This window comes from Amblyomma mixtum, chromosome 2 (genome assembly GCF_055824585.1).
Source record: "Amblyomma mixtum isolate Tamu chromosome 2, ASM5582458v1, whole genome shotgun sequence".
Taxonomy (NCBI): domain Eukaryota; kingdom Metazoa; phylum Arthropoda; class Arachnida; order Ixodida; family Ixodidae; genus Amblyomma; species Amblyomma mixtum.
Window position 1 is genome coordinate 139,904,108 of NC_143013.1, and position 19,051 is coordinate 139,923,158.

Consider the following 19,051-nt stretch of genomic DNA (forward strand, 5'->3'; position numbering starts at 1 on the left):
AGTGGCCCTCAGGGTGGCTTGAAATATTTGTGCGCTGAAATGCAGATGCTGCAAAAATTCGCTGACTTGTGGGTGAATGAACAGCGACGTCATTGCAATTATCAGCACTGATGCCTCTTGACACCAGCTTCTATCAAATTGATGGTGCAGCCACCCTAACACACCTAGACGGTGCTTACAATTAATACAACCATATTCACCAACTCAAACTGCACCACTTGTGCTCGCTTTTGCAGTACACACTTCCCACATCCACTCAGCTCACTTACATGATCAACACTTTGTGCATGTATGTACCTCAGAGAGAGAAAGCAATTCGCTTTTTTCACACGCTCACTCTGTACATGTGCACCTTTTCTCCACCCTCCCCCTGAACTCCAATGACTCAAAACAAAACATGTGTTTGAAACGCGGATGTGGAGTTTGTGACGGTGACAGAAACAATCTACAGATGGCAGCAGCTGCAAGCAGATGATTGCCACTTTGCATGTGTGGTTGCTGCCTCATGGAAGGCCATGCATTTGTTTTCAAGCAGTATGAATTTTCATGGACTCCTCAGGGGGTGCCATGCATGAAACTGGTTCATTTCGTGCCTCGTCTGCCGTTTTGAGATTAACGCCTAATCTGCATAAGAGTACGCTAGATCGACCTGGTTGGCAGAAAGCGTTCGCTGACCTTGTCCGAGTAGATGGCCAGGGGGCGCTGGGGGTTGAAAAGCAGGAGGCCCGACCCAGCGTAGGTGTGCACGAGGCCCGAGGCGAAGCGCTCCCGCAGAACGTGCACCACACCGGCCTCGTTGAGCTGCCGCAGCTGGCCCAGGTCCTCCACAAAGTCCAGCTCCGGAGGGTTCGCCTGCACCCAGTGCAACACAGCACCGCTCAGGGGGGATCTCTTACAAATCTCGTCCAGCTCAGGGGCAACACAGTGGTCTCAGATCTGCGCCACAGGGGCTACAACATGGCGAAAATTCTCACGTCTTGCACCACACTGACCCACAACTCTGCTAGCACTTGTTATGAATCCCTAGCATCCCGTTGTCAACTAGCTCGCCTTTCTCTTTATCATATGTTTTTTCACAGCTTCCCACCGAACAATGTATGTACTCATCCGCCCAGACCATCGCGTCACAGCCATCCCAAAGCAGTCTACCCCCAGCACGCCCATACCACAATGTTCCAAAAATCATTTTTCCTCCGTACTGCCCTGGACTGGAATGACCTTCCTGGCCATATCGCTTCCCTAGAAGATCTTCAACAATTCAAGACTGCCATCGAATATCATTTTTTGTCATAACTGCAGTACTCCCCGCCCACCCCTCATGTAATACCCCTTAAATGGGGCCTTTGAGGACCTAATAAATGAAATGAAATGAAATGAAATTTTTTGAATCTGGATCTTCATTAAACTAAAAGTTTCATGTTAAACACAAGACTACGCCAGGGCGCAAGAGTAGACATCGCAATGCGGTCGAGCACAGGGCAGCAAATGATGTTTCATTTTCTACACTGTTGCATAACTGTCCCAAAAATAAACACCATATGATAGCAGAAACAAAAGTAGTTAATGCCACAAGGAACACATGAACGATACAAAAACATGGGCACGAAAGAAAGGACCTCAAGAAACAGTTGGAAGGCACCTAGTTACTATTAACTGCGATAGTGCGACAGCACATGAGCCTAGCTGCGAGCTGCCATGCAAGACCACACATACCGTGCAAGTAAACTAAACAGGGAGATTGCCTCCCCTCCACTTTTCCACCTACCAACTGTGCACAAACACCCCACAAATCCATTGTGTTCTGCGATTCGAAAGCTACCCACAAGGTTTCAATTCTTTCCTCTCTCCCCTTTCATTCTCTCCCTCCATTCCCTTTCCCATGTGCAGGGTAGAATACTGGGCATCACCTAGTTGAGCTAGGCGTAACGCATCTCGCATTATATTCGGAACCATATTACAAATATAATGCATTTTTCTTTTCCTTTTTTGCTGATTTTCAAGGTAGGTGCTCAAATATTCGCCACCAGAACTACAAGATGCTAGGAGAAGCCAACTTTTTGATGACCTTGAGATAGCACGGCTTGCAATGGTGATGGAGAGGGTGGCTACAAATGCGGAAAGAAGGTGGCGTGGGCCGTTGAGAAAGAAAAAGCACTGAAAGAGTGGATGGGGTAGGGAAAGGTAACGAAATCAACGGAGACGTTCATCGCGGCAACGGATCAGCAGTCACCACTTCCCACATACTACATCCAGCACCTCGCTATTAATTGCGCACTGCTGTTCTCCCGGCTGTAGTGGCCTTTTTTACCTTTTTTTTATTTTTGTGATGTCTCAAGCTCCCCCTCGTGTTATATTCGTGTAAATACGGCAATCAATCCATGCCTTTCCACGTGCACACCGAGAGCCTGCCAGCGAGCAGTGAAGAACATTTCACTTGCGTTTTATAGAGTCCTCAATTGGCGAATGCTAGAGAGACGTCTTTGCAATATACACTGGACCAACTGTAAATCACACCCAACCTTGTTTTTCAAGCTGTCCTTTCAATCAGCGTTCACTGCAGCCATCGCTTAGGGTGGTCTGCGCCCCTGGAAGGATTCTTCTAGTTTCTCCAGGCGCCCCAAGATGACTTAAAGGGCAGCCGTGACATGACCACAGGGGAGGGGGGAGAAGGGAACCGACTCTCTCAGTTTTACTATTTTTTACTTTTTATGGCTAGGTTCAAGGCTGTCACCGGACGCTCCCTCCCCAGTTTTTTTTTTTCCTTCATGCGGGTCTGTAAGCATGTGCCAAAATGGAAGGCGCTGCGGAAAGCATTGCGCAGATGACACGATGCCCCGGCTACGCCTAACCTTCTCCCGTCAGTCAGAACGATGCACCAATAAATGCCTTCAGCGAAAGTGACCCGTATGATGTCAAACAAGCCAGAGTAGAGGACGAGGATGCTTGCTTGTGGAAGTAAAGAACAAGCGGGCTTTGATTTCAATTTTTACAGCTTTTCAGGGCACGCATGGCTCTAGTATTTTGCAGAGGTTATCTTCGATGCCTCATCTATGCAGTGGGCATGTTTTTTAAAAATGTCCTGACCCTGGGCAGGTGCCCTTTAACAGTTACACGGCTGGAAGTTGCTCTCGGCCACGCCAAGCATGCGGCGGGCAGGAAGTTCGAAGTGGCCGAGAAGTGCGTCCCATGATGGTGCAACCAAAAGGATGCACTGAGGAACACAAGCCGAAAAAAGCGCGCTTTCTGAGCCAAGCCATGCAAGTTTCCTGAACTGGAAGAAGAGCTGCTCTGCTATATGATGGAAGTGCGGAACAATAGCTACGCATTGACGGCGGACATGCTGCGCGACTTCTTGTGGGATGAGCGTGCACCAGAGCACAGCACCAGCTCAGAGTTGGAAGACTCTGCGAGTGGCGACTGAACGCAGAATAAATGCCGCTCATTCCCTGATTGGCGTTTTGAATTTTTTAAAAAAATTTTTTCGCACATTGCGGGTATGGGCCACACCCCGAAAATTGGCCCTCAGATCAGAAAAAAATCGTTGCAGATCACAGCGGCACCCGCATTGGAGAAATGCATAAGCATGACGTCACACCTTGTGACATAACAAAAAGATGTCGACATAACACGTCCACACTTTTCATGGCAATTGAGACTCGTGACCAGAAGTCGATCACTTATCGATCAGTTATCGATCAGTTATTGATCACTTATCGATACCACAATTCTTAATAAAGTTCGATCGATTGCCCATCTGAGTTTTCAAACTTCGTGCCCCACTTCGTTTTCAAATTTGGCACACGCATTGGCTCCACCCACACTTCCGGTCACGTGGTGCCACACTTCCGGCATTTTCAAATTTAGTGCATTTTTACTCCGGCCCCGCCCACTTTTTGAACGTTGTTTGCTCTAATTAACCCACCTCAAACCTAGATTTCCCGCACGAGATATTTTGATGCACTATCCGATGGTACCATTCTTTTTCGCATCAACCCATTCGTTCAGACAATATGGTGATGACACGAAACCGCAAACATAGCCATACAATGCTTATGCATTAAAAAAAGTGCGGTCCTTACACGCGTTTATACTATATTTACTCTCTGTGGTGCTATCCTTGTTAAAATGAACATCATGTGCTTTTTACGGTTGGTAAACTTTGTGGTTTCTGTCCTTTCATGTTAGTGGCCTTAAGTATGTAACATAACAGCGACCAAAACATTAAAAAAAGCCACTTAAGAAAAGGCTGCAATGAATTGCTTTTAAAACCTTCAGGCTGAGCACAAAGCATTTATCACTATAGGAATGTCAGCGAAGGACAGAAGGCAATTACTGGCACTGTGCCACTGCCAAATATGAACCAATGATTACGAACTGCTGTAGCTGATGGTTTGACCGCATGCCGTCTGGTCACGGATCATGGTTGACGAAGCTCTCTGGTCACTGACCATGGTCAAAAGGGACGACATTTTGGGAGTGCTCCGGCTTCCTTGTTCGCAACATGAACAAGGGTGAACAAGGGAACCGCAGCACTGCCGAAATACCATCTTTTTTTTACCATTGTCAGTGACTAGTGAACTCCTTAAGTTAAAAACTGCTGTCGCTTAGGCACTTCCTGCAGTGGAACTCTGCAGAGAGAAAAAAAAGAGTACCTTCTCAACGTCGTCCTCGTCCACCAGGACCACTTCGCCTGTGGCATCCAGGCGGACACGGACCTTTCCTTCCTCCTCGGCTGGCGACGACGTGCCACTCTCGTTCTTCGGAACCAAGGACGCACCTGTGTAGCCACCGCGGAAAAGCACCCACACCTTCTCGGACTTCATCCAGAGCCGCTCCGCAGCAATCTCCTCATCTGTCTTGGCCTGGAAAGCAACAAAGCGAAGCCGCAAAAACGCTAAAAGAAAACCATGCTCACTAAGCTCTGAAAGAGAAGAGCGGAGCCTCAGACTCAATCAGTACACATTATGTTCTATGCTTCATACAAGAAAATGCAATTCACTGTTATCAATTTTTTTTTTTTGGTGCAAAAATCAAAAGTATACCAAATTTCAAAACGGAAGGTGATCAAAAACGCCATGATTTGTTCTTATGCTAACAGTGTGGCATTCCAACCAATGTCAGTAAAACTGCACAGAAAGATAGTGTATGGATTGTAGAATGCCAGCAATTAATTTATGCTGTCTTTTCTGTTAAGCACTTCTGCTTGTATACATTATTTGGGTATTTCTAGGACAGCTACAACTGCAGCCACTGACAAGCAGCAAATGAACTGGAAAATGCCCTTAACTATCGCCCTCAACCACGTGGGCCAACATTGCGCCCTCAGCGCGTCCCCCCCCCCCCCCCCCCCCCCCCCAAGATGCACCCACCCCGAGCGCCTTGTGCCGTCGGCTGCCGGTGCGGGAGAGCGTGCGGCCGCCCAGCGTCGTCGTCGTCGCCCCCGGCATCGCCCCGGCCACACGGGCCACGATCTCACACAGCTCGGGCAGCGGCTGGACCTTGAGCAGCACGCGGTCCCCGGACGAGCGCACCATCTCGATGACCTCCTCGCGCGAGCGCTCGTCCACGCTCACGCCGTTCACCTCGAGCAGCCGGTCTCCCGGCAGCAGGCCCGTGCTGTGGCCGCCGGCCAGCGTGCTGGGCTCGGCGAACATGAGGGTGCGGCGGCGCTCCTCGCCGGCGGCCAGTCCGTCCGACAGCGCGGAGCGACGGAGCGAGAAGCCGAAGTCGCCCGACGGCTGCCGCGCCACGCTGAGCACGCGGGGCTGCGGACACCGGGCCGCCGTGCGGATGGGCGGCAGGGGCCAGGTGCGCGCCGCCTGGCCCGCACCCGCCGACGCCCGGCGCATGGCGGCGAAGCGCTGCTGCAGTTCGCCGTACTCGACCTCCGACGGGTGCCCGTTGCGCACGGCCGTCTTCAGGGCGTCGACCAGAGGCTGAGCCGTCAAACTCGTCGAGCGCGGGGCCGGCCTGTCCGGGGGCTTGGACTTGGGCACGCTCAGGGTGCGCGCCACGGCCGGCTTCTTGGGGGGCACCGGGGGCGGCTTCTTGCCGGAGGCGCCGTCCTGCACGGGCGATACGTCGCCGGGGAGGGTGCCGCCCCCGCCGCTGTGGTCGGAGAAGTCCTCCTCTTCGGCCAGGGGCGACGCGAGACCGCATCCGCGCGTCGGAATCGGGCCGGAGATGACCAGGTTCCGGCGGCGGACCTCGCTACCCGACAGCTTGCCGGAGGACTTCTTGTCGTCGCCTCCGCCGCCCCGCCGCTTGGACTTGTCCTCTTTGTCTTTGGCCTTCTTCCAGGGAAACATGGCCGCTGCACACGGGGCCCGTCCCCGCTGCTGGCTCTGCAGTCTACTGGGAAGCACCCGTTGCGCTACCTGCCAAAAAGAGAGGGAAAAAAAGCGTGAATTAACGATTGCGCACACGAACCGAAGGGTCGAGGTACAGGCAGGTCGTGGCCCACCTAGCACACTTAAAAGCGAAAGCAGTGCGTCATCTGTGTACAAGACTCGACGGCCTCACTAAGCCCTCTCTCACAGCACATGCCAACTTCATCGGCAGCATGACAGCTGCCAGACCCTGTTGTGAAGCAACAGCACGATGCGGTTACTGCACTCAATTAAATGTTCGGCTTATAAATACAACTGTGACCGAAGGCTGCGGCTCATGCACTCAGGACTGTTTTGTGAAGTCGGACCGTCCGAATTACGAAATTTGTTTTCCAGGCCATGGCGGCAGGGCTGGCAGTCAGCTGCAGAGACCCGAGCGTTACAAGTCAGACAAAGGAACGTGTTCGCCGCCGAAAAGTCGGCAGTGATACATCTACCATAGTATCCAGGAAATAAGGTTTGTTTATGGTTTATGGGGGTTTAACGCCCCACAGCGACTCAGGCTATGACGGACGCCATAGTGAAGGGCTCCGGTGCTTTAACGTGCACTGACATCGCATAGTACACGGGCCTCTAGAATTTCTCCTCCAAAGAAATTCAACTGCCGCGACCGGGATGGAACCCACGTCTTTCGTGTCAGCAGCCGAGCACCATAACCACTGAGCCACCGCGGCGGCACTATCCAGGAAATAATGTGTGGCGCATATAGCTTTCGCCGCGAACTTCAAAACCGGACGCCTGGGATCCCCTATTTATCCAAAATTGTTCATTTTCACTAGATGCGGACCATGTGAAAGTGGTCAACGATCCGGAGCAGCTGTCCAACGCCGCGAAAGAGCAAGATCAATGAGAACTCAGGATCGGAAACCACATCGCCCACTGAAACATGCTCTTCAGTCGTTAGCGCTCAGCGTCGTCCTGTGTTCCTGTACTGTGTTTCCGTCCTTTGCGCTGGTTTTCTTTCTACAATGATGCACCGACTCGCCCAGCTACTCTGCTGAATCATGGCTCTGGTTTTCTTGCTCCGGATCGCCGACTGGGATACGCCTTTAGGGAGTATATTCGCACCCTGAACGTGTCTGAGAAACCCCTCTCCAGTTCCGCGTTCATTGACACATCCGCATCCATACGCACCATGCGCAGCGTTGTGATTTATTTAGATTGCTGTAGTTAACTAGCAATTTAATCATCTGAGGTCCTTATATACAGGTTGTCCCAACTGATGGGAGGCAAAGGTGTCTCAATGGACGAACAGGTATGGGTTCGAAAATAAAGCGTCACTGTTTACGATCGCGTGGAGGAAGCAGGCAGGAGTGTTTTAATCATTGTTAATGGTAATAAATAGCCATAGTGAACCCACAAAGTTTTTACCCACAGGAAGTGAGCGAAAACTGCCATTCAACAAATCGCAGAGCGCCAAGAGAACTCACAAAAGGAGGGATTGCGCGGTGATACCTATACGGCAAAGGTTCATCGCGCTCTGAACAGAGCTCGCGAAATACGAAATAGCAGCGGCAACAACGCGCGTTTCAAATGTACCCCCCTCCCCCCACCTCCCCTCTGCGGCGTCCCCAAGCGAGGTCGCCGCCGACGTCGCCATCTGCACGCGGACCCACCACGGTGGCTCAGTGGTCAGGGCGCACGGCTACTGGGCCGGAGTGCCCGGGTTCGAACCCGGCCCCGGCAGCCGCGTTTCGATAGAGGCGAAATGGAAATGCCGCCTGTGTGCTGTGCGATGGTGCGATGATGCGGCCCGCTAAAAAAAAAAAAGGCAACACGAGTGAGTGTTTCAAATCCCATAAATTTATACAACAGGCCCCGCGGACGGACAACCTTCACGACGGGCACAACATCGCGAAAGGAAGCGCAGAGGTGAGGCGAGGGAGAAAGACAGCCATTTATATGACAACTCAGTTTTAGTCGCCGAGGGTGGAACGAGCATGTTCCATCAGGCAAGGAGGCGGAAAGTGTCTTGCCCAACGGCAAGACACTTCAGTACGTGCCGCGGAAAGACTCAGTGACATAGGCGCCAATACTGAGCAGTGTCAAATTGAATTTCTCCTCAGGGTTCCACGTAAAAACAGCGGTGTACAAGCTCAACGTTGGCAACAAACCATGCAGGTTGAAGCTGCATACACAGGAAGACGTTGTCTGCACCAAGAAAGCAAGTACGGCATTTTAACGATTTTATCTATTGCTCGAAACCGTCTGCTTCGTGGTCGTTAATTAGATAGCATCACTCGCTGGAGTTAAAAAAATTTGGGGGCACTTAACCTCCACCTTCGAGGCTATGACGTGGTAAGGTTAATAGACGTTTCCAGCATAGCGGGGCCGTATACCGGTTTACCGTACGCCTCCTGCGCACCCGCAGTGGCGTGGGTAAGGCCAGGCGGGGCCGCTATTTAAAATGAGTAAAAACAAGAAAGCCGAAACTGTGTTTCGAGCCAGATAGGCCGAGGTCAAATTTCGGGAGCAGCCGGGGCCGAATCAGGAGGTCGCCGTCGTGGCAGGCACGGTCAATTATGGTTGGCCATTAATTTTAATCCAAAGCGGCAAAGGTCAAATTTCGAAGGTGGGCCAGATCAAATTTCTGTAAATGACCCGGGTCAAATTTAGAGTTCGTTATCGTGCCGGGCACGCTCAATAATAGTTGAGCATCAATTTTAGTCCAAATCGGCAAGGTCAAATTTCGGGATGGGCCGGACCAAATTTCTGGAAATGACTGGGGACAAATTTAGAGTTCGCTATCGTGTCGGGAACGGCCAATAATGGCTGGGCATCAATTTTAGTCCAAATCGGCAAGGTCAAATTTCTGGGGTGGGCCGGACCAAATTTCTGGAAATGACTGGGGACAAATTTAGAGTTCGCTATCGTGTCGGGAACGGCCAATAACGGCTGGGCATCAATTTTAGTCCAAATCGGCAAGGTCAAATTTCGGGATGGGCCGGACCAAATTTCTGGAAATGACTGGGGACAAATTTAGAGTTCGCTATCGTGTCGGGAACGGCCAATAATGGATGGGCATCAATTTTAGTCCAAATCGGCAAGGTCAAATTTCGGGATGGGCCGGACCAAATTTCTGGAAATGACTGGGGACAAATTTAGAGTTCGCTATCGTGTCGGGAACGGCCAATAATGGCTGGGCATCAATTTTAGTCCAAATCGGCAAGGTCAAATTTCTGGGGTGGGCCGGACCAAATTTCTGGAAATGACTGGGGACAAATTTAGAGTTCGCTATCGTGTCGGGAACGGCCAATAACGGCTGGGCATCAATTTTAGTCCAAATCGGCAAGGTCAAATTTCGGGATGGGCCGGACCAAATTTCTGGAAATGACTGGGGACAAATTTAGAGTTCGCTATCGTGTCGGGAACGGCCAATAATGGATGGGCATCAATTTTAGTCCAAATCGGCAAGGTCAAATTTCGGGATGGGCCGGACCAAATTTCTGGAAATGACTGGGGACAAATTTAGAGTTCGCTATCGTGTCGGGAACGGCCAATAATGGATGGGCATGAATTTTAGTCCAAATCGGCAAGGTCAAATTTCGGGATGGGCCGGACCAAATTTCTGGAAATGACTGGGGACAAATTTAGAGTTCGCTATCGTGTCGGGAACGGCCAATAATGGATGGGCATCAATTTTAGTCCAAATCGGCAAGGTCAAATTTCGGGATGGGCCGGACCAAATTTCTGGAAATGACTGGGGACAAATTTAGAGTTCGCTCGTGTCGGGAACGGCCAATAATGGCTGGGCATCAATTTTAGTCCAAATCGGCAAGGTCAAATTTCGGGATGGGCCGGACCAAATTTCTGGAAATGACTGGGGACAAATTTAGAGTTCGCTATCGTGTCGGGAACGGCCAATAATGGATGGGCATCAATTTTAGTCCAAATCGGCAAGGTCAAATTTCGGGATGGGCCGGACCAAATTTCTGGAAATGACTGGGGACAAATTTAGAGTTCGCTATCGTGTCGGGAACGGCCAATAATGGATGGGCATCAATTTTAGTCCAAATCGGCAAGGTCAAATTTCGGGATGGGCCGGACCAAATTTCTGGAAATGACTGGGGACAAATTTAGAGTTCGCTATCGTGTCGGGAACGGCCAATAATGGATGGGCATCAATTTTAGTCCAAATCGGCAAGGTCAAATTTCGGGATGGGCCGGACCAAATTTCTGGAAATGACTGGGGACAAATTTAGAGTTCGCTATCGTGTCGGGAACGGCCAATAATGGATGGGCATCAATTTTAGTCCAAATCGGCAAGGTCAAATTTCGGGATGGGCCGGACCAAATTTCTGGAAATGACTGGGGACAAATTTAGAGTTCGCTATCGTGTCGGGAACGGCCAATAATGGATGGGCATCAATTTTAGTCCAAATCGGCAAGGTCAAATTTCGGGATGGGCCGGACCAAATTTCTGGAAATGACTGGGGACAAATTTAGAGTTCGCTATCGTGTCGGGAACGGCCAATAATGGATGGGCATCAATTTTAGTCCAAATCGGCAAGGTCAAATTTCGGGATGGGCCGGACCAAATTTCTGGAAATGACTGGGGACAAATTTAGAGTTCGCTATCGTGTCGGGAACGGCCAATAATGGCTGGGCATCAATTTTAGTCCAAATCGGCAAGGTCAAATTTCTGGGGTGGGCCGGACCAAATTTCTGGAAATGACTGGGGACAAATTTAGAGTTCGCTATCGTGTCGGGAACGGCCAATAACGGCTGGGCATCAATTTTAGTCCAAATCGGCAAGGTTAAATTTCGGGATGGGCCGGACCAAATTTCTGGAAATGACTGGGGACAAATTTAGAGTTCGCTATCGTGTCGGGAACGGCCAATAATGGATGGGCATCAATTTTAGTCCAAATCGGCAAGGTCAAATTTCGGGATGGGCCGGACCAAATTTCTGGAAATGACTGGGGACAAATTTAGAGTTCGCTATCGTGTCGGGAACGGCCAATAATGGCTGGGCATCAATTTTAGTCCCAATCGGCAAGGTCAAATTTCTGGGGTGGGCCGGACCAAATTTCTGGAAATGACTGGGGACAAATTTAGAGTTCGCTATCGTGTCGGGAACGGCCAATAACGGCTGGGCATCAATTTTAGTCCAAATCGGCAAGGTCAAATTTCGGGATGGGCCGGACCAAATTTCTGGAAATGACTGGGGACAAATTTAGAGTTCGCTATCGTGTCGGGAACGGCCAATAATGGATGGGCATCAATTTTAGTCCAAATCGGCAAGGTCAAATTTCGGGATGGGCCGGACCAAATTTCTGGAAATGACTGGGGACAAATTTAGAGTTCGTTATCGTGTCGGGAACGGCCAATAATGGCTGGGCATCAATTTTAGTCCAAATCGGCAAGGTCAAATTTCTGGGGTCGGCCGGACCAAATTTCTGGAAATGAGTGGGGACAAATTTAGAGTTCGCTATCGTGTCGGGAACGGCCAACAATGGATGGGCATCAATTTTAGTCCAAATCGGCAAGGTCAAATTTCGGGATGGGCCGGACCAAATTTCTGGAAATGACTGGGGACAAATTTAGAGTTCGCTATCGTGTCGGGAACGGCCAATAATGGATGGGCATCAATTTTAGTCCAAATCGGCAAGGTCAAATTTCGGGATGGGCCGGACCAAATTTCTGGAAATGACTGGGGACAAATTTAGAGTTCGTTATCGTGCCGGGAACGGCCAATAATGGCTGGGCATCAATTTTAGTCCAAATCGGCAAGGTCAAATTTCTGGGGTGGGCCGGACCAAATTTCTGGAAATGACTGGGGACAAATTTAGAGTTCGCTATCGTGTCGGGAACGGCCAATAATGGCTGGGCATCAATTTTAGTCCAAATTGGCAAGATTGGCAAGGTCAAATTTCTGGGGTGGGCCGAACCAAATTTCTGGAAATGACTCGGGCCCAATTTTTTAGTTCGTCATCATGTCGGGCACGGTCAATTACGGCTGGCCAGTAATTTAGATCCAAATCGGGAAAGGTCAAATTTTGGGGGTGGCCCGGGCCAACTTTTGGAAATGACGCGGGACGAATTTGGAGTTCTCCATTGTGTCGGGCACGCTCAGTTATGGTTGACACCAATTATGGTCCAAATCGGCCAAGGTCAATCCGTCAAAGTCAATCTGCTGCTATGCTGTGTTTCTCAAGATTACACCAAGATCAAATCAAGCACGGAATGGTGAGCGAATTTTGCGTTGAGTAGAGCTACCGCTCTAAAAGTTGCAGAGAGTAAGAACCGCAACATCGGACTCGTACCAGTGACAAGTGCTTACTCAAGCTGGGCACAAGCGAAAAAATCGGGTTATAAATAGAGCACCGCACGCCATCCGTTTCAGTGGCTCATGCGTCAACACTTCAGGAGGGAAATTTCTGAAAACAACGGCTTTAGTGCAGGCGTAACCTGTTCCCCTCGTAAGCACGTTATGCTTAGCGTCCGAGAGCATTGTTACGGACTTAGCTTTACTTACACGGCGAGGAGACTTCGTACAGCCGTGAGAAATATCGAATCATATCATTTTCAAACAAGGAGGGTGCTCCCCTTCGAGCAGGGCTCTGTATAAAGTCCGAACCCTCTCCAGAACCCACGACCGGGATTCGAAAACCCAAGGAAGACATTTGCACGCGTTATGCAAAGGTTGTCCGCAAATACCAAGAGTCTTCAAGTAGTCAGCTTTTCGTAGGTCAGGACCGCGGCCGAAGCATACCATTCTACTCAAGTGGAAGGCATCCACCGTTAATGCGCATGAGGCACTGTGCAGGGTTTGTAGCTGGACGGTCAGGGCCTTTCGGTAGGGGACGTTTTGGAGCCTTCTCTCATTGACTGTCCAATTTGCTCCTCTGTACCGCCTCCGGTCAGCCAAGCTTACGCTGACCAGTGGCGGTCCCAGAGGTGGGCTCTAGGGGAGGGGCGGTCGGCGGCTGGACTGCCCCCCCCCCCCCCCCTAGGACCGTCATTGATGCTGACGGTGGCGGCTTTGTCAGTACTTCAGGCTATACCCGCATTTGTGACTTCTTTCAGGGAGGAAGAGGGGGGGAGGGGGGGGGAGCGTGTACCCTCTGAAATTTGCGTGGATTTACGCCACTCGTCTGAAATTACCAAAAGCCAGCTCGAAATTTTGTCCTTCAGCAAACAGAGCGAATATCGATGACCGCAAGTCCAGTGTCGTCACAAGGCTGTCCGTAGAAATCCCTCCGATTGAGGCAACAAGATACGAAATTCTAAAATTGATTCGGGCTGAAAAAAAAGCACTGCCCCGCTGCGACACTATAGGAACAAAACCAGAACGCTCGAAGAACGTATCGTGAAAGTTTCTGCAACATCGGACGTAGAAAAAACGCCAAAAAAACAAAAGACTAAACGGGGCCTTGGATTCACTGAAGTCTCGGTGACGGCTGGCTTCCTTCACGGAAGTCCAAAGGATGCTAGGGTGTACGCCGCATTTCTTGAAGCGCCCTATGCAAAGTAAAATACACCTTCTGTGGATATTCACGCGAGCTGGTGTTTTCCGCTGCTTTTAATGGGAATCTATGCCTTCGCGTGAAGTTTCAATCAGCACTAAGAAAGAAAAAGTTCCGTTGATGAGCGCTTGTGTCGCTTGCTTTTCAACGCCTTCACCGGTCTGTCGCGCGAATCTCAATAACTTCACGAGGGCCTATACCAACTTGCACAGTCATATCCACGCCAGCCGTACCCGGAAAATTTTAGAAGCGACCATTTTCTTACAGAGCCCCCAAAGTGCGCGTGAATGAAGACGCATGGCCAAACAAATTACCTGGCGGCTTCGACGGCAACAGCGCCAAACGTGCCGCCTTCTGCAGCCCAGGGCGACACAGCGGCGCTCGGGCGAAGCTGGTGACGCATGCTTCCCGTGCATCGTGCATGGGCGCCTTCGATGCTGTTACGGAATGCGCGTCTGCGTCGCGCAGCTGCGGCGTCGGGGGAAGCTGCAAAGCGCGTTCCACAGTCGCCTTTCAACGCTACATAGCGAGTTCCCAAAGTGTGCGAACCACAGATGCAGAGATAAGCTGCGGGAGTTTTCGCTCGCTCAGGCGGAGTTCCCCCTCCACCCGTGACATAGTCGGGTACTTATAGTACGCTTGCCCGTGACGCCCTGGACGATCGCTGCTACGAAGGGCCAAATTTGTGGCGCGGTCGTTCATCCTTGCCACTGGTGCTCGTCTGTCTGATAAATGGGAGGCAAGACGGGAACGTATATAGTGAAAAAATTATCAGCCCAAGGTGTTTGCTTCTAGGCCGCCTAGTAGGGCCTGTTGTGTTTCTACCCCCCCCCCCTTTAACTCCCTTTGTGTTATTTATTCACAAAGGAAAATTGGGTCACTGACCAAGTCAAGAAATGAAAAATGACGGTTCTCTTTGTGTGTTCCCGTCACACCTGTGTCCACTTCGGACCACGTGGGCCCGATCAAGCCGCTACCGTGAACAATCGCCAAGGTCGACAACCTCGCGACGACCATGGGAAGTGAGAAGCTTGGAATGCCCCTCCGAGCCTCAGCGGATTAGTGTGGCAGGAATGTCAAAGGCCATTGTCAGCCAAAACCCCAGCGAAATTCCTTGAACGGAGTGCAGCGGCGACGAAGGCAGGCGAGGCCCAGGAGCTATTGTCCGAGCAACCACCGTGAATGCGGAGGCGACCTGGCGGCGCCGTCACGCTGGCGGATAATTGAAGAATTCTGTGTCCCCGACTCGCGTTCTGGGCAATCGGCGGGGAGGCAAGTTCATTCCCCTGCTGAAAGACTTCAAGAGATTCCTTTCCCGCGGGGCTGGATGAGTCAGCAATCTCCCCCTCTCTTCGACCCAGCTGCGACAGAGTGGACAAGCTCGCACCTGCCCAGCCGTGGGCGGTAACAAGGTCCCCTTCGGTCCATCCGATTGGACAGTGCTCGTCGACCATTTTTCCCCAGCCAGGGATCTGGGGAAACCGGACGATATTTAACTCGGCCGTGAGTGTGGCCGAAAGGAAGCCTGCTAGCTCCAGTCGACTACGGTTGACGAAGACGTTGCCCTTCCACTGAGAGCCATTCTCAGTCCCGCTCTTGTAAATATTGTAAATATGTGAATACAGTTTTTTCCTTCTCTTCCCCTACTCCCCGTCTCCGGCCCACGTTCCTTCCTCCTTCGGCATTGCGGCGGTGCTCCTGGACCCGATGCCTGGTGGGACGCGCTTCTAGCATCGACAAATATATCAACTGGTTGGCAGCGGCGGGATCGTCCACGCTTGGTCCTGGCTTCAGCAGTGGTGAGCGCTTGACTTTCTTTGGGAATCTGCCAGGCTGATAACTCTGGAAATTTATCAGTACCTGTAGATTAATCTTCTGCACGTGCTCGCTAAAGCATTTCACGTAGCAGCTTATTGTTGAAAGTCCTCGTTCGGAAGTTGCCATGGATTTGAGCAAACTAAAGAAGCCAGATTTGATTTTGCTGTGTGAAGAGCTGGGTATTGAGGTCGGGAAAGGTCGCAGAAAGCCGCAGCTGATTGAGGCTATTGAGGAATGTGGTGTCAAGGACGACGAAATTGCGGAGTCCTGGGAGATCATTCAAGAGGGGATCAGGAGGGCTAAGGAGGAGGCCGACAGGGTTGAAAGGGAGCGCAAGGAGGAGGCCGACAGGGTAGAAAAGGAACGCCTTTACAAAAAGGAAGCAGCTAAGGAGGAGGCCGACAGGGTAGAAAAGGAACGCCTTTACCAAAAGGAATCCGAAGAAAGGCAACTTGCTTTAAAGCGTTTAGAGTTGCAAATTGCGGAGACAAAGCGCACCGAGAATAATTCGACCAATAATCAGGAGGTCTCGACACCTAGAAAAATTAAAATCAAAGATCTTCTACAGCCTTACAAAGCAAATGACGACATCGGGTTGTTCCTCGTAAACTTCGAGAGGGTTTGTGAGAAAGAAGGAGTACAACGAGAGACCTGGCCGCAGAAAATATTGCATGTGCTGCCTTGTGAATCGGCCGAAATTATTGCCAGGTTGTCAAAAGAAGATGCTGATAACTATGACAAAGTAAAAGCAGCGCTTCTCAAGAAATACCGACTGTCAGCGGATGCATTCCGGCGCCGCTTTAGAGATGCCAGGCGAAAACAGGGCGAGACGTTCCAAGATTTCTCATACAAGTTAAAAGCCGATCTCATTGAGTGGCTGAAAGCGGAGGAGGCTTATGAGAGTCGCGACATGGTCATTGAAGCAGTCTGCCTCGAACAGCTTTATGGTTGTCTAGGGGAAGAAATGCGCTTGTGGGTGCAGGACAGGCCAGAAAAGAAAACCGTGGAGCGCGCGGCAGAACTTGCTGATGAGTTTGTGGCCCGTCGGGAATCTGAAAGAGCACGTGTTCCGCCCATGTCTCAATCTGACAAAGATAGTCGGGCGCGTTTTCCAGGAAATGAGAGAATTAAGAAAGCAGCGAGAAACATGTCGTCGAATGGTCCTCCCGCACCCAAAAACAAAGATGCTAGCAACAAGGAAGACGCTAAGAAGGAAAAAGCTTTTGAAGCCAAAAAGCCGATCGTGTGTTTCCGGTGCCGACAGCCCGGACACCTTTCGACCGGCTGCCGTAACACAAAACTTATCTTCTCATTTCTGGATAACGAGGACGACAACTTCCGATTGTTGCAGCCCTATCTACGGGACCTACAGGTTAACGGAAAACCATGCAAGGTTCTCCGCGACTCCGCTGCAACGATGGACGTTGTCCGCCCAGAGTATGTTAAGCCAGGAGAATTTACAGGTGAATGTGCCTGGATACGGCAGGTAGTGGAGGAGAATAGCGTATGCTTGCCCATCGCCCGCGTCGCAATCGAAGGACCATTCGGGGTGCTTCACACCGAAGCAGCAGTGTCACAAAACCTGCCCAAGCAGTATCCTTACATTTTTTCTAATCGTTCGGATATGCTGCTCAGAGAAAAAGGCCTTAGTTTTGGCGATCACGCTGTCCAGGCTCTCACTCGTGCAAAGGCTCGAGAAATCGCAGCGCATGCCAAGCGCCTGGAGGAAGAGGGCAGGAATGAAACTTTGATCCAAGAGCATGTCCAAAATGACGAGCCAGACCAGGACTTACTCACTTCTGGCACAGGGGTAAAAAGTACCGATAGTAGTGCTGGCGATGGTGAGTCTTCCGAATCAAGCGCAAGTGATGAGCTGGGGCTAGGAGAGGGATTGAATACGAATCTAGTGTTGCCCCACTCGGATGGCTTTCTCGAACTCCTTCGTGTGGACAGAGAAACGTTCGCCGCTGAGCAAGAGAAAGACCAAACTCTACAAAACTTGAGTCACCAAAGCAACATGGGTGTGTCGCGGAAGAACCTAACTTTCCAGCGCCGTTCTGGCCTACTATACCGCCAATATCAGGATAGGAAAGGTGTCCAACACGACCAACTTGTTGTCCCGTCTAAGTATCGAGCTCAAATTCTCGGCCTCTCTCATGGAAAAGGTTGGGCCTGTCATTTGGGAATTAAAAAGACCAAAGAAAGATTGTTGAGAGAATTTTATTGGCCCGGATGCTTCAAAGACGCGGAAAAGTTTGTCCAGACTTGCGACACTTGTCAAAGGATTGGGAAGTCACATGAGATCAGAAAAGCACCAATGAAACTGGTTCCCATAATCACCGAGCCTTTCCGTCGTGTTGTTGTTGATGTGGTGGGGCCCTTGCCGGTGACTACGTCTGGTTACAAGCACATTCTCACCATAATTTGCCCGGCTACCAAGTTCCCGGAGGCTGTACCACTGAAACAAATCAACTCGGTGGAGGTAGTTGAGGCACTGCTTTCGGTGTTTGCCCGGGTCGGATTTCCGGCCGAACTACAGAGTGATCAGGGCAGCGTTTTCACCAGTGCTCTGACGACTACTTTCCTCGAGAGGTGCGGCATTCGCATTGTTCATAGTTCGGTGCGGCACCCGCAAAGCAACAGCGTGGAGGCATGGCATTCTGTGCTAAAGAGAGTGCTGAGGGCTTTGTGTTATGAACACAAAAGAGACTGGGAGGCTTGTTTGCCTGCTACAATGTTTGCATTGAGGTCAGTGCCTCACGAAGCCACCGGTTTCAGCCCAGCAGAGTTGGTATATGGCCGATCCCTGCGGTCCCCGCTACAGATGCTCCGCGAGGCATGGGAAGGGCGCGGAGAGGATCCCACTGTCGTAGAGTACGTCTTGCAGCTGTTAGAACGCCTTCAGTCATGTCGCGAGCTGGTAGAGGTCAACATGAAATCCGCTCAGGGACGAGCAAAACTTTATTACGACCGGAACGCCAGAAAAAGAACTTTCGCCGTTGGAGACAAAGTTCTTTTGCTTAGTGCCTCACGGAAGAACAAACTAGAGGTGCTGTGGGAGGGCCCCGCGGAAGTGATACAGAAGCTTTCCGACACTAACTATGCTATTAGAATTCCTGGCAGACGCAAAGAGGTACGCATCTATCACACTAATTTAATGAAGCCGTACCGAGAGAGAGAAGCTGTTGTACACCTGGCTCTGAACGCGCCTGAGGAAGTGGAGACCGAGATTTTTTTCCCGGAGTCCGCGTTAGATTCCGCACTCGAAGGGCTTTGTGAGAAGGTTGGCAGTGATACAACGCTAGACGATAATCAGCGAAGGGACCTGGTAGCTATTCTGCGAGAGTTCGGCGACCGTTTTGTAGACCAGCCCGG

The 19,051-nt window shown here is 50.9% G+C and overlaps 1 protein-coding gene across 2 annotated transcripts in view; it reads right to left on the reverse strand.

Moving 5' to 3' along the window:
- The window catches only part of LOC149361089 (unconventional myosin-XVIIIa-like), a 248,542-nt gene that overhangs the window by 171,017 nt on the left and 58,474 nt on the right, over window positions 1–19,051 (reverse strand). For both annotated transcript variants that reach the window (XM_089572586.1, XM_089572585.1), the window contains exons 2-4: window positions 5,370–6,377; window positions 4,653–4,862; window positions 676–852 (exon numbers count right to left, since the gene is read on the reverse strand). In XM_089572586.1, the coding sequence (XP_089428712.1) occupies window positions 676–852; window positions 4,653–4,862; window positions 5,370–6,308 (1,326 nt within the window). In that variant the 5' untranslated portion in view covers window positions 6,309–6,377. The remainder of the gene's footprint in view (window positions 1–675; window positions 853–4,652; window positions 4,863–5,369; window positions 6,378–19,051) is intronic.